Genomic DNA, 16,054 nt, shown 5'->3' on the forward strand with positions numbered 1-16,054 from the left:
ACAAGTGGAGAGTTTGAGTACACCAACAGTAGACAGACAGTAGACAGACAGTAGACAGACAGTAGACAGACAGACGGTAGTCAGACAGACTGTAGACAGAAAGACAGTAGACAGACAGTAGATAAACAGACAGACAGTAGACAGACAGTAGACAGAGACGGTAGACAGACAGACAGCAGACAGTCAGAAGACAGAAAGACAGTAGACAGACAGTAGATAAACAGACAGAGAGTAGACAGACAGACTGTAGACAGGCAGACAGTAGGCAGACTGTAGACAGGCAGGCAGGCAGGCAGGCAGGCAGGCAGACAGACAGACAGACAGACAGACAGACAGACAGACAGACAGACAGACAGACAGACAGACAGACAGACAGACAGACAGACAGTTATGCGTATGGATTTAACTGACTGAGTCATAGTATTGCTCACAATCCTCCCACCTGTCTCTCCCTCTCTGCCTTGCGGTACATAGAGAGAATAGTCTCTAACAGCAGTCATTGTCCAGCAGCCCAGAGCAAAGAAACCCCCCTCTCCCTCTGACACTAGTTCTGAGCTCTGCACTGCTCCGTCTGTCTGTGCTCCAATAACACCACTGCACTGTTTATCTGATATCAGCCAGTCGCTGTCTGGCACAACAGCAGAGCAAATATCTGTGTGTGTCTGTCCCTCTCTCTTTGTAACTATGACCTCACTGCATTTGAGTTCAGCTTGGAACATACACCACATGACCAAAAGTATGTGGACACCTGCTCGTCGAACATCTCATTCCAAAACCATGGGCATTAATATTTCTGTATGGACCTCGCTTTGTGCAAGGGGGCGTTGTCATGCTGAAACAGGAAAGGGCCTTCCCCAAACTGTTGCCACAAAGCTGGAAGCACAGAATCGTCTAGAACTAAGGGGCCAAGCCCAAACCATTATTCCTCCTCCACCAAACTTTACAGTTGGCACTATGCATTGGGGCAGGTAGCGTTCTCCTGGCATCCGCCAAACCCAGATTTGTCCGTCGGACTGCCAGTTGGTGAAACGTGATCTCATCACTCCAGAACGTGTTTCCACTACTCCAATGGAGTCCAGTGGTGGCGATCTTTACACCACTCCAGCCACCGCTTAGCATTCGCGCATGGCGATCTTAGGCTTGTGTGAGGCTGCTCGGCCTATTTCATGAAGCTCCTGTCCGCGAGCTTGTGTGTAAGCAACACAAGCTCGAGGACAGACGGGCTTCAGCATTCGATGGGCTTCAGCACTCGGCGGGCCAGTTCTGTGAGCTTGTGTGGCTTACCACTTTGCGGCTGATCCGTTGTTGCTCCTAGACGTTTTCACTTCAAAATAACAGCACTTACAATTGACAGGGCAGCTCTAGCAGGGCCGAAATTTGACAAACTGACTTGTTGGAAAGGTGTCATCCTATGACGGTGCCATGTTGAAAGTCACTGAGCTCTTCAGTAAGGCCATTCTACTGCCAATGTTTGTCTATGGAGATTGCACGACTGTGTGCTCAATTCTATACACCTGTCAGCAACGGGTGTGGCTGAAATAGCCAAATCCAATAATTTGAAAGGGTGTTCACATACTGCTGTATATATAGTGTATGTGGGCCTTCTTCACTATTATTCTTTTCTAAATCTCTCTCTCTCTCTCTCTCTGTAGTGATCTAAACTCCTATGGTAAACAAGTACAGCAAGCATCCCTTCCTACAGTATGTCTAAGCAATCATGACATCCATCCACATCTCAGCTTAAGCCCAGACTAAGCATTGGCTTACAATTCAAGTGTCAAACCTAAAGCCACTGAGACATAATGATTCCCCCTAAGGAAGCTGCACTGTCAGATTCAATGAGATCTGCTTAGCTGACTTCGGCATAGCAGTTGTTTTGACGGTGTCAGAGGAGGAACTACATTAGAGCCGTCAAATCCAACAGTGGCTCCTGGCAGTATACCGAAAGCGGACATTGGCTACACGGAGAGGCATTAACAGAAATCCCATGCAGCCTTGTTTGAACACTGGAATGTGAGATGTGATCTTCACCTCCATTAGGATGATAGAATCCCTAATTATTTTGTTGAATGATTTTCAATGTGAGTCATTATTTCTATATAGCCTACACTTTCTCTTTCCGAACTTCTAACGCTAGTGAGACGGATGTGGCTTCATGACAATGATCAAAAGAGCAGCTGCTCACCGATTTGACAGTTCCACCTCTGACAGCACCAAAACATCATTTATGCGGGTGTCGGCTATCGCCGGTTAACACTTGACCTAGGCCCAAATCTCCACAAGGCTGCAGACTATATCTGAATACCTTTTTAACAAGCACATGATGAGAAGCTGTAGCATACCTGTCTCTCCCCACAGGGTGTCAATGTTGTTAATCTGAGCTCGTTCCACCTTCTCCTCATCCTTCTCATCCTTCTCTGGCAGGTCCAGCAGGTAGGACACAATCTGGTTGAAATAATGATACATCCAAAAAACACAAACAACTGAAAAATCACTTGTTATTGTGAGCGGCACGCAATACTGGTAGGAGGGATAAACAGTCCACACACTGCAGGGAAATTACGAAAAAATCCCCCAAATAAAATAGTAACATCCTAGCTGTAGAAGACTGTCAGCTGAGTGAGTAAGGTTGGTGCCAAGCATTATGCTAATAGCAGGAGATGAGTAGAGGAGAAATGATGAAGCTACATCATCCCCAGGTCAGGAGATTTCTCAGCGAGGAAAGGCCTACCTCTGTGTATCCCATGCTAGCCGCAGCGATGAGGGCTTGCTGGACAGCGTGGCTCTTGCTGAAGGCTCCTTGTTGTTGTGGTTGTCCCATGGCCCAGTCCCACTGGATGAGGAACTTGACCACATCCATCTGGCCCCTGAGAGCTGCATGCACCACGGCACACTGACCATTATTATCTAGGTGGTCCACCTGTTGACGGACACACACAGACAGAAGCGCACATAAAGTTGGTCAATCCCCATTCGTCCTGAGAAAATAGAAGAAGATTAAGATAGATAGAGATGAATCTGCAAACATACTCTGTCCTCTTCTCTCTCTCTTCCCTCTCTCTCTTCTCTCCCTCTCTCCCCCCCTCTCTTCCCTCTCTCCTCTCTCCTATCTCTCTCTTCTATCCCTCTCTCCCCCCTCTTCTCTCGCTCTTCCCTCCCCTCTCTCCCTCCACTCCCCCCTCACTCTTCCCCTACATTTTTACATTTTTACATTTTAGTCATTTAGCAGACGCTCTTATCCAGAGCGACTTACAGTAGTGAATGCATACATTTTTTTCCTGTACTCTCCCTCTTCCTCCCCCTCTGTCCCTCCTCTCCCCTCTCTCTCTTCCATTCCCCTCTCTCCTTCCACTCCCCCTCACTCTTCCCCCGCTTCCTCTTCCTCCCCCTCTCCTCCTCCTCTCCCCCCTCTCCCCTCTCTCTCTTTCCTCCCCTCTCTCTCTTCCCTCCCCCTCTCTCCCTGCACTCCTCTCTCACTCTCTTCACTCTCCCCTCTCTCTCTTCCCTCCCCATCTCTCTCTTCCCTCCCCCCTCTCTCCTCCCTCTCTCTCTTCCCCTCTCTTCCTCCACTCCCCCTCACTCTCTTCTCTCCCCTCTCTCCCCTCCTCCTCTCCCCTCCCTCTCCTCTCTCCTCCTTCCATCTTCCCTCCCCCTCTTCCTCCTCGCTCTTTGTTCCCTCCCCCTCTCCCTCTCTCTCCTCTCTCTCTTCCCTCCCTCCACTTCCCCCCTCTTCCCTTCCCTCTCGTTCCTGTACCCTCTCTCCCCACTCTCTCCCTCCTCTCTTCCTTACCCCTCTCTCCCTCCTCTCCCCTCTCTCTCTTCCCTACCACCCCTCTCTCCCCTCTCTTTCTCTTCCCTGTCCCTGTCCCTCTCTCTCTCCTCTCCCTCCTCTCTCTCTCTTCCCTCCCCCTCCTCTCTCCCACTTCCCTCCCCCCTCTTTCCACTCCCCTCTCTCTCTTCTCTTCACCCACCCACCCTCCCTCTCTCTCTCTTCCCTCTCCCCCTCTCTCTCTTCCCCCGTCTCCCTCCACTCCCCTCTCTCTCCCCATTCTCTCTCCCTCCCCCCTCTTTCTCTCTCCCTCTCCTATCTCTTCCCCCTTTCCTCAACTCCCCTCTCTCTCTTCCCCCCTCTCTCTCCCCTCCCCTTCCCCTCTCTCCTTCTACTCCCCTCTCTCTTCCCTGCCCCTCTCTCCCTCCTCTTGCTACCTCCTCTCCCCCCTCTCTCTTCCTTCCCCCCTCTCTCTCTCTTCCCTCTCTCTCTTGCTCTTGCTCTTCCCTTTCCCCTCTCTCTCTTGCTCTTCCCTTTCCCCTCTCTCCCTCCTCTTCCCTTTCCCCTCTCTCCCTCCTCTTCCCCTCTCACCTTGGCTCTCCTTAGACACAGTGTGTTGACTATAGCCATGTGTCCCCCGGAGGCAGCATAGCCCAGTGGGGTGAGACCGCTCTCTGAAGGCTGGTCTACAGAGGCTCCATACTCCAACAGCAGCCCCACCATGTCTATGTAACCCAGGAAGGCATGCACACACAGCAATGGGGCATTGTTCAACACCTCCGTCCGGTAGTTAACGTTGGCACCGCCGAGCATCAGCAACCGGCTCACCTGGGCACAGACAGATTTTACACGGTGTTATAGACAGAGAAACTGTATAGAAAGTCAATGTAATTTGTCAGTAGGAACAGCCCTTCAGGCGATGAACCTGGTTTGGAATACACTGGAGTTGGTTGGCACCATGTCAGAGGGAGAGCTGAAACCCTGATGAAAGCAGCACATGTTGGTATATACGGAGCCATGAGAGGGAGAGGCTTTCATTTTTAAAGGGTAAAGCAGTAAGTTATCCTGATGTTAGGAGTGTAGAGGGTAAAGCAGTAAGTTATCTTGATGTTAGGAGTGTAGAGGGTAAAGCAGTAAGTTATCTTGATGTTAGGAGTGTAGAGGGTAAAGCAGTAAGTTAACCTGATGTTAGGAGTGTAGAGGGTAAAGCAGTAAGTTATCTTGATGTTAGGAGTGTAGAGGGTAAAGCAGTAAGTTATCCTGATGTTAGGAGTGTAGAGGGTAAAGCAGTAAGTTATCTTGATGTTAGAAGTGTAGGTGTAAAGCAGTAAGTTATCTTGATGTTAGGAGTGTAGAGGGTAAAGCAGTAAGTTATCTTGATGTTAGAAGTGTAGGTGTAAAGCAGTACGTTATCTTGATGTTAGGAGTGTAGAGGGTAAAGCAGTAAGTTACCTTGATATTAGGAGTGTAGAGGTTTCTGAGTGAGGACAGGGCAGTGGACAGGCCATCTGTGCTGTAGGAAACCCACATCCCCTGGAGGATAGACGAGGAAACCCCAACTTTCTTGCTTAGGCCCTGAAATTTAAAGACATCATTTTAGCTGTCACTGTTTTGCGTTGTGCTGTGTGCATACGAAGGTGTGTGTACGTGCGCGCGTGTGCGTGCGTGCGTGCATGCGCGCGCATGCGTGTGTGCGTGTGTGTGTGTGCGTAGGCAGGTAGAGTATGGTTAGGTGAACCTTGAAGATGTGTGCTTTGAGGATGTGGTGTCCCAGTTCGATGGTCTGCTGTCGGTTCAGCTTGGTCTCCTGGCGAGAAAACCAGAAGGCTAGCAGGGTGTGGCCACTCCTACAGAGAGACAGGAGGAACACCATAAGCTACTGAACAAAAAAAGATTAGGGTTAAGGTTAGAGTTAACCTCTCTTGGGTAGGGGGCTGTATTTTGAATTTTGGATGAATGAGGTGCCCAATGTAAACTGCCTGTTACTCAGGCCCAGAAGCTAGGATATGCATATGCATGGTAGAATTGGATAGAAAACACTCTAAAGTTTACAAAACTGTTAAAATAATGTCTGTGAGTATAACAAAACTGATATGGCAGGCGAAACCCGAGAAAAATCCATCCAGGAAGTGGAATATTTTTGATGTGGGTACTTTCTATTGAATACTGTATGTATTTGGATAGGACCCAAATTGCAGTTCCTATGGCTTCCACTAGATGTCAACCGTCTTTAGACATTGTTTCAGGCTTGTATTCTGAAAAACGAGGAAGAATGAGAGCATTTTCTATGTGGCATGCAGAATGAAGCAGAGCTAGTTTGCGCGCGTGACCGATAGCGCGCCCTTCGTTCTTTTTCTTTTCTATTGAACACTCTATTGTCCGGTTGAAATATTATCAATTATTTAGACAATTGACAACCTGAGGATTAATTATAAACATTATAAACACATGTTTCGACGATCTTTACCGGTGCTATTAGGATGTACTCGTCTGCATGTCGTGACCGCCTTTGATCCAGTGGATTACTGAACAAAACGTGTTCGTTAGGGTTAAGGTTAGAGTTAGGGTTAGGGTTTTAGAGTTAGGGTTTTAGAGTTAGGGTTTTAGGGTTAGGGTTTTAGGGTTAGGGTTTTAGAGTTGGGGTTGGGGTTAGAGTTTTAGAGCTAGGGTTAGGAGTTGGACTTGGGGTTGGGGTTAGGGTTTTAGAGCTAGGGTTAGGGTTGGGGTTGGGGTTAGGGTTAGAGTTTTAGAGCTAGGGTTAGGGTTAGGAGTTGGGGTTGGGGTTAGGGTTTTAGAGCTAGGGTTAGGGTTGGGGTTAGGGTTAGAGTTTCGGAGCTAGGGTTAGGGTTAGGAGTTGGACTTGGGGTTGGGGTTAGGGTTTTAGAGCTAGGGTTAGGGTTGGGGTTAGAGTTTTAGAGCTAGGGTTAGGGTTAGGAGTTGGGGTTGGGGTTAGGGTTAGAGTTTTAGAGTAAGGGTTAGAGTTTTAGAGTTAGGGTTAGAGTTTTAGAGTTAGGGTTAGGGTTAGAGTTTTAGAGTTAGACTCAGAGTTATGGGTTAGGGTTAGTAGATAGTTAGTTAAAATGTTGTTGACAGTTAGTTGAACATCTACAAAGCATATATTTGGCACACTCCTAATAAAGTGGTACCACACTATTGGCTAGCTTCACTGTCAAAATACACTTAATTTCATTAACCTTTTAAACGGGTGGGAATTGGCCTATACGGATAAGGCTAAATTGAAATGTCATTATAGCATGTTACTGTACAGCCACTGAGCTCTGACCTCATTATAGCATGTTATTGTACAGCCACTGAGCTCTGACGTCATGTATTGCATGTTACTGTTCAGCCATTGGGCTCTGACATCATTGTAACATGTTACTGTACAGCAACTGAGCTCTGACGTCATGTATAGCATGTTACTGTACAGCCACTGAGCTCTGACATCATTGTAACATGTTACTGTACAGCAACTGAGCTCTGACGTCATGTATTGCATGTTACTGTACAGCCACTGAGCTCTGACATCATTGCAACATGTTACTGTACAGCAACTGAGCTCTGACGTCATGTATAGCATGTTACTGTACAGCCACTGAGCTCTGACATCATTGTAACATGTTACTGTACAGCAACTGAGCTCTGACGTCATGTATTGCATGTTACTGTACAGCCACTGAGCTCTGACATCATTGCAACATGTTACTGTACAGCAACTGAGCTCTGACGTCATGTATTGCATGTTACTGTACAGCCACTGGGCTCTGATGTCATTATAGAATGTTACTGTACAGCCACTGGGCTATGATGTCATTATAGAATGTTACTGTACAGCCATTGAGCTCTGATGTCATTATAGAATGTTACTGTACAGCCACTTGGCTATGGTGTCATTATAGAATGTTACTGTACAGCCACTGAGCTCTGATGTCATTATAGAATGTTACTGTACAGCCACTTGGCTATGACGTCATTATAGCATGTTACTGTACAGGCACTGAGCTCTGACGTCAAAATAATGTTACTGTACAGCAACTGAGCTGTGACGTCATGTATAGCATGTTACTGTACAGCAACTGAGCTCTGATGTCATTATAGCATGTTACTGTACAGCAACTGAGGTCTGACATTATTAAAGCATGTTACTGTACATCCACTGAGCTCTGACGTCATTATAGCATGTTACTGTACAGCAACTGAGCACTGATGTCATGTATAGCATGTTACTGTACAGCCACTGAGCTCTGACGTCATTATAGCATGTTACTGATACAGCCACTGAGCTCTGACATCATTATAGCATGTTACTGTACAGCCACTGAGGTCTGACATTATTAAAGCATGTTACTGTACAGCCGCTGAGCTCTGACGTCATTGTAGCAAGTTACTGTACAGCAACTGAGCACTGATGTCATGTATAGCATGTTACTGTACAGCCACTGAGCTCTGACGTCATTATAGCATGTTACTGATACAGCCACTGAGCTCTGACATCATTATAGCATGTTACTGTACAGCCACTGAGGTCTGACATTATTAAAGCATGTTACTGTACAGCCACTGAGCTCTGACGTCATTGTAGCAAGTTACTGTACAGCAACTGAGCACTGATGTCATGTATAGCATGTTATTGTACAGCCACTGAGCTCTGACGTAATTGTAGCATGTTACTGTACAGAAACTGAGCACTGATGTCATTATAGCATGTTACTGTACAGCAACTGAGCTCTGACGTCATTATAGCATATTACTGTACAGCCACTGAGCTCTGACGTCATTGTAGCATGTTACTGACAGCCACTGAGCTCTGACGTCATTATAGCATGTTACTGTACAGCCACTGAGCTCTGACATCATTGTAGCATGTTACTGTACAGCCACTGAGCACTGATGTCATTATAGCATGTTACTGTACAGCCACTGAGCTCTGACATCATTGTAGCATGTTACTGTACAGCCACTTAGCTCTGATGTCATTATAGAATGTTACTGTACAGCCACTGGGCTATGATGTCATTATAGAATGTTACTGTACAGCCACTGGGCTATGATGTCATTATAGAATGTTACTGTACAGCCACTGAGCTCTGATGTAATTATAGCATGTTACTGTACAGGCACTGAGCTCTGACGTCAAAATAACATGTTACTGTACAGCCACTGAGCTCTGACGTCATTATAGCATGTTACTGTACAGCCACTGAGCTCTGACGTCAGTATAGCATGTTACTGTACAGCAACTGAGCTCTGATGTCAGTATAGCATATTACTGTACAGCCACTGAGCTCTGACGTCATTATAGCATGTTACTGTACAGCCACTGAGCTCTGACATCATGTAAAGCATGTTACTGTATAGCCACTGAGGTCTGACATTATTAAAGCATGTTACTGTACAGCCACTGAGCTCTGACGTCATTGTAGCATGTTACTGTACAGCCACTGAGCACTGATGTCATTATAGCATGTTACTGTACAGCCACTGAGCTCTGCCGTCGTTATAGCATGTTACTGTACAGGCACTGATCTCTGACATAATGTATATCATGTATTATACAGACACTTAGCACTGATGTCATTATAGCATGTTACTGTACAGCCACTGAGCTCTGCCGTCGTTATAGCATGTTACTGTACAGGCACTGATCTCTGACATAATGTATATCATGTATTATACAGACACTTAGCACTGATGTCATTATAGCATGTTACTGTACAGCCACTGAGCTCTGCCGTCATTATAGCATATTACTGTACAGCCACTGAGCTCTGAAGTCATTATAGCATGTTACTGTACATCCATTGACCTCTGACATCATTATAGCATATTACTGTACAGCCACTGAGCTCTGACATCATTATAGCATGTTACTGAACAGCTACTGAGCTCCAATTTAGGCATTTATCAGTGTCCAAATCTGCCATTGTCAACCTGTATACGGGTACGAGTGTAAAGGGCGTTACATACTGTAGGTCAGACCATTTGAACAGCTGCAAACACCACTTTAATGACTTTACCATACCACACACACATTATCTACATTGTCACTAGGCATTAGCCAGTGAGAGACCAGTTTCCAAGATACGGTAACGCCAAGATTAGGGTTTCAAAGACTATGGTTCCAGTAGCTTTCCCCAAATCCTCAGGTTTTCCAGAAATCCTGGTTGAAGGATTTTTCCTCCTGATTCCAGGAATCTTCTAACCGGGATTTATGGAAACCTAAGAATTTGGGAAAATTTCCCAGAATTGTGTTACCCTATCCAAGACTATACCAGTCTCTTGGACAGTACCCCTCCTCTCCACACACACACCCCAGCAGACCTGTCCACCCCCTGACCTGGGTTCACAGAGGAACTTGGTCTTCTCCCCCTCCTCCCTCCAGATCAGCCACTCTCTGAATGATGGGTGAACAAACATCCTGGTCCCATCCCTTCTCTTGACCAGGAACATGGCCAGGTTGTCTACGCGCTGTGTGAAGTCCTCCCAGTCCAGCGTGCCCTGCAGCAAAGAGGGTGAAACCAAGAGAGTTAGCTTGTTAGCTGTTCACATGCCCAGATGCTTTGCTAAGGCTGTTCTTCTTCACAGGCCCTATTGTTGCTAACCGGTATACAGCTAGTGTTAGCATGGTGGGCTCCAAAATTACTGGCACCCCTGACTGGCAATGCACAAACAATACTTAAAAAAATATTAACAATATAATTATAGAGATAAACTCAAAATACCAACATGTGAGAAATAATGTATTTTATTAACGTTTCAATGGAACCCACCAAAATAATTTATTGATTTAATTAAAAATCAATGTCCTCCAAATCAAGGTTTCACAATTAATGGCACCCTTAAAGATTATTGTACATAACATCTACCGAAATTAAACCAATAATTAAATTCCACTTATTTAAGTTTATCTACGTCTTAAGGAACTATATTGAGCCATTACGTCACTTCCTGTTTTACTAGGGTATAAAAATGAGGTAACACACATACAATATCCCTTTGTCATCCAACACCATGAAGAAAACAAAAGAACTGTCAGTTCAAAAGAGACAGATGGTCGTAGACCTTCATAATAAAGGTTAGTTAAATAAATACCTAGTTAAAGGTTAAATTTTAAAAAAGTAAAAAATCTGGTAATGGCTAGCAATTCTAAAACAAAATCTAAAGATATGGAACAGTTGAAAACCTCACGGGTAGAGGACGCAAATGCATTTTGCCCCCCAGGATAGGGAGGAGGATGGTGAGAAGCAACAAAATCCCCAAGAATCACTGTGAAAGAATTGCAGGCCTTGGTGGCGTCTTGGGGTCACCAGGTTTCAAAAAGCACCATCAGACGCCACCTCCACAACCACAATCTCTTTGGAAGGGTTGCCAGAAGAAAGCCCTTTCAGACACCAAGACACAGACGCAAGCGCGTGGAGTTTGCCAAACGCCATTTAAATTATGACTGGAAGAAGGTGCTCAGGTCAGATGAGACCAAAATTGAACGTTTTGGTCAGATACAGCATCGGCATGTTTGGCGTTGAAACAGAGCTGCATACAAGGAGAGGCACCTCATACCCATGGTGAAATATGGTGGTGGGTCAGTGATGCTTTGGGGCTGTTTTAATTCCAGAGGTCCAGGGGCACTGGTTAAGATTGATGGCATAATAAATTCCACCAAGTATCAGGCAATTTTGGCTGACAATCTGGTTGCCTCTGCCAGAAAGCTGGGATTTGGCCGTAGGTGGACTTTTCAACAAGACCAAAACATACCTCAAGATCCACACAGAAATGGTTCTGTGACAACAAAATCAATGTTCTGCCATGGCCATCTCAGTCACCGGACCTCAATCCAATCGAAAACGTGTGGGCTGAGTTGAAGAGGGTAGTTGATAAGCGCAAACCCAAGAATATGAAGGATATTGAAAGGATCTGCATAGAGGAATGGTCCAAAATCCCTCCAAATGTGTTCCTTAACCTTGTCAAACATTACATGAAAAGACTCCATGCTGTGCCAATAATTATGAAACCTTGATTTTGGTGACATTTATTTTGTATTAAATAATTGTATATTTTGTTTGGTTCCATTGAAACATTAATAAAGTACAGTATTTCTCACATGTTGGTATTTTGAGTTTCTCTCTATAATTATATTGTTTATATTTGTTAAAGTATTATTTGTGCATTGCCAGTCAGGGGTGCCAGTCATTTTGGAGCCCACTGTAAGTGTTGTGATGTGTGATTTGTCCTATATTGTTATTTAAATTATGGTGTATTTTTAATCCCAGCCCCCGTTCCCGCAGGAGGCCGTCATTGTAAATAAGAATTTGTTCTTAACTGACTTGCCTAGTTAAATAAAGTTTCAATAAAATTAATAAATAAAAGTGGGACATGTTTTCCTATGGGAAATGCTAACAGTTTCCTGTCTGATTAATACGTGTATTTGCCTGCAGGGAGCCAGCATTGATAGCCTGGTAGATCTGTTCGTCAGTGAGGGGGTGGAGGGACGCCACAGCCACGTTGAGTAGGGGGAGGGCCCGTTCGAAGGAAGACTGTGTAGGGAAACGCATGTTGCACTGCAACAGGTACACCTCAACCAGATTGACAGGCACCACCTGGGATCAATGAATCAATCCGTTAATTGATCAGTCAGTCAGTCAATCAATCGGTCATTATTATAGCACATTTCTTAGATAGGGAGTGCAATAAAATGGCACATATAATTAAAATTAGGAATAAAATTAACAAGACAAAAATAAAACTTAGGCAATACAATGTAGTGTAAATGGCAGGCTGACCTTGTAGCTGGAGCTCTTGAGGACCAGGTACCCCTTCTCTATAAGGTCAAAGGTGAGTTTGAGGTAGAGATAGGAGCCCTGGCTGAGGGCCTTGAGGTGGGCTGAGAGCTTGCCGAAGGTGGTGTTGTCCATCTTGCCGTTGAGAGAGATGTTGTTCTGTATCTCAGGACTGCTGTGGATGCGGTGCAGGATGTAACCCTGTAAGTCCTGGTCTATTGCATCATTCTCCTCTAGACCATCCACAGAGATATGGTGGAATGGGAGAAGCTTGGTGATCTCCTATAGGAGGGAAGTAAGGGAGGGGAGAGGGGAGAAGGAGGAGGAGGAAGAGGAGGGGAATGATGGAGGAAGGAGAGGAGGATGAGGAGGAGAGATAAGGAGAGAGGAGGATGAAGATGAATGGAAAAAGAATGCGGGAAGAAGGGATAAATGGAGAAACAAGATGGGAGAGAGGAGAATGAAGGTGGGTTGAAGAAGAAAAAAAGGTGGGAGGGAAAGAGAGGTGGAACAAGATATAGAAGCCATCTAGGATCTTCCACTGATGTCAATCTATTGACAATCTCTATCAAAAGAAAATTATACTTTTTTCGGACAACAGTAACCATGTTTCATCCAGTTGTTAATGCAAATAAAGTCACACCCTATAAAAAAAAAATAATGACAGCTCTGATGGAAACAGGAAGTTTCGGTACAATTTTATAAATGCTGACAGATAATTTGTTCATTCGACATGGTGTGATCTGTTTGTGTCGGTAAAATTGCGGTGGAAACGCCTTTATGCGCAAATATTTAAGTCTGAAGTTTACATACCGTACACTTAGGTTGGAGTCATTAAAACTTGTTTTCAACCACTCCACAGATTTCTTGTTAACAAACTATAGTTTTGGCAAGTCGGTTAAGACATCTACTTTGTGCATGACACAAGTTTATTTTTCCAACAATTGTTTACAGACAGATTATTTCACTTATAATTCACTGTATCACAATTCCAGTGTCAGAAGTTTACATACACTAAGTTGACTGCGCCTTTAAACAGCTTGGAACGTTCCAGAAAATGATGTCATGGCTGTAGAAGTTTCTGATAGGCGAATTGACATAATTTGAGTCAATTGTAGGTGTACCTGTGGATGTATATCAAGGCCTACCTTCAAATTCAGTGCCTCTTTGCTTGACATCATGTAAAAATCAACAAAAAATTTGTCAGACCTCAGAAAAAAATGGTAGTCCTCCACAAGTCTGGTTCATCCTTGGGAGAAATTTCTAAATGCCTGAAGGTACCACGTTCATCTGTACAAACAATAGTACGCAAGTATGAACACCATGGGACCACGCAGCCATCATACCGCTCAGGAAGGAGACGCGTTCTGTCTCCTAGAGATGAACGTACTTTGGTGTGAAAAGTGCAAATCAATCCCAGAACAACAGCAAAGGACCTTGTGAAGACACTGGAGGAAACAGGTACAAAAGTATCTATATCCACAGTAAAACGAGTCATATATCGACATAACCTGAAAGGCCGCTCAGCAAGGAGCAAGGAGTGCTTTGCTGCAGGAGGGACTGGTGCACTTCACAAAATAGATGGCATCATGAGAAAGGGAAATTATGTGGATATATTGAAGCAACATCTCAAGACATCAGTCAAGAAGTTAAAGCTTGGTCGCATACTTCCAAAGTTGTGGCAAAATGGCTGAAGGACAACAAAGGCAAGGTATTGGAGTGGCCATCACAAAGCCCTGACCTCAATCCTATAGAAAATGTGTGGGCAGAACTGAAAAGGTGTGTGCGAGCAAGGAGGCCTACAAACCTGACCCAGTTACACCATCTCTGTCAGGAGGAATGGGCCAAAATTCACCCAACTTATTGTGGGAAGCTTGTAGAAGGCTACCCGGAACGTTTGACCCAAGTTAAACAATTTAAATGCAATACTACCAAATACTAATTGAGTGTATATAAACTTCTGACCAACTGGGAATGTGATGAAAGAAATAAAAGCTGAAATAAATCCTTCTCTCTACTATCAATCTGACATTTCACATTCTTAAAATGAAGTGGGGATCCTAACTGACCTAAGACAGGGAATTTTTACTAGGATTAAATGTCAGGAATTGTGAAAAACTGAGTTTAAATGTATTTGGCTAAGGTGTATGTAAACTTCCGACTTCAACTGTAAATAATATACATCATATCGAAGTAAACGTTGGAGTCACGCGATGATATGTTGTGTGGTTCTCCCACTATGACTCAGGAAAGCATGCAGTTTATTAGGCTAAATATGAAAGAAGTTATGAACTTCACAGGGTGGTGAAAGTGCAAGGTGATGAGCTTGATGCTCCTTTCCAATAAATATCGAGGGTCACATTCTGGTGACATGATGATCAATGCTTGGCTGACGTTGGAGAAATACAAATAGTCTTGATTTTATCCATAATATTCTCATCATGTAGGTTAGGTAGCCTACCCACACCGTATCTGTAAGCTGTTGGCTAGAGCACATGTACCAAGACCAGAGCAGGCACATTTGTTATTTAACCCAACAGTTTTTTTGTAACAGAATTACCGGTAGAGTTGAAAATGCTATAGATTTTTATTCACTACATGAAAACTTAAGCGAAGAAGTACATTTTGTGTCACTACGTCATCACACACAGATTTTTATCATCAACAAGTGAATAAGGTGGAAACACACCACTGGTAGGAAAATGTGCATATTTTCTTAATGCGGATTCTAGATTATTCGCATGAAAACCTTTCGCCAATTGTATGGAAACGTAGCTAGTGTTCATGTTGTTTCTTTTTAGGGGCCTCTTATTAGAAAGGTAGAGGACTGTATCTAATGAGTCTACCTGCAATGTGGTCCTGACCGTGACCACCAGTTTGAGCCAGTGGGGAAACAAGCTGATGGTTTTGCTGAGGAAGGAGACGATGGTGTCTCCGTAGTCAGGCTTGTGGAACTCTGCTTCATTTAGCCCATCTATCAGGATGACCAGGTCTTCTTCAGAGGCGATCTTCCTCTCTGGAAAAACACAGAGAAAATAGTCAATATTGACCAAAACAATCTGACTGCAAATGTTCGGCCTAATGTACTCAGACCTTTATTGCTGAAATCAAGAATACATACACTATATACGCAAAAGTATGTGGACAGCCCTTCAAATTAGTGACTTTCAATGTGGCACCATCATAGGATGCTACATTTTCAACAAGTCAGTTCGTCATATTTATGCCCTGCTAGAGCTGCCCCGGTCAAATGTATGTGCTGTTATTGTGAAGTGGAAATATCTAGGAGTAACAAGTGGTAGGCCACACAAGCTCACAGAACGGGACCGCCGAGTGCTGAAGTACATAGCACGTAAAAATTGTCTGTCCTCGGTTGCAACACTCACTACCGAGTTCCAAACTGGCTCTGGAAGCAACGTCAGCACAATAACTGTTCGTCGGAAGTTTCCATGGCCAAGCAGCAACACACAAGCATAAGATCACCATGTGCAATACCAAGCGCCGGTTGGAG

At 44.6% G+C, this 16,054-nt stretch overlaps 1 protein-coding gene across 2 annotated transcripts in view; it reads right to left on the reverse strand.

Annotated features, from left to right (window-relative positions):
• Positions 1-16,054, reverse strand: part of LOC106610487 (protein TANC2-like) — a 215,890-nt gene that overhangs the window by 21,573 nt on the left and 178,263 nt on the right. For both annotated transcript variants that reach the window (XM_014209876.2, XM_045724542.1), the window contains 9 exons: positions 15,390-15,559; positions 12,547-12,825; positions 12,196-12,363; positions 10,107-10,267; positions 5,508-5,616; positions 5,222-5,344; positions 4,361-4,597; positions 2,732-2,920; positions 2,343-2,445 (listed from right to left, as the gene is read on the reverse strand). In XM_014209876.2, the coding sequence (XP_014065351.2) occupies positions 2,343-2,445; positions 2,732-2,920; positions 4,361-4,597; positions 5,222-5,344; positions 5,508-5,616; positions 10,107-10,267; positions 12,196-12,363; positions 12,547-12,825; positions 15,390-15,559 (1,539 nt within the window). The remainder of the gene's footprint in view (positions 1-2,342; positions 2,446-2,731; positions 2,921-4,360; positions 4,598-5,221; positions 5,345-5,507; positions 5,617-10,106; positions 10,268-12,195; positions 12,364-12,546; positions 12,826-15,389; positions 15,560-16,054) is intronic.

The sequence above is a fragment of the Salmo salar genome, chromosome ssa01 (assembly GCF_905237065.1).
Source record: "Salmo salar chromosome ssa01, Ssal_v3.1, whole genome shotgun sequence".
Classification (NCBI taxonomy): Eukaryota; Metazoa; Chordata; class Actinopteri; order Salmoniformes; family Salmonidae; genus Salmo; species Salmo salar.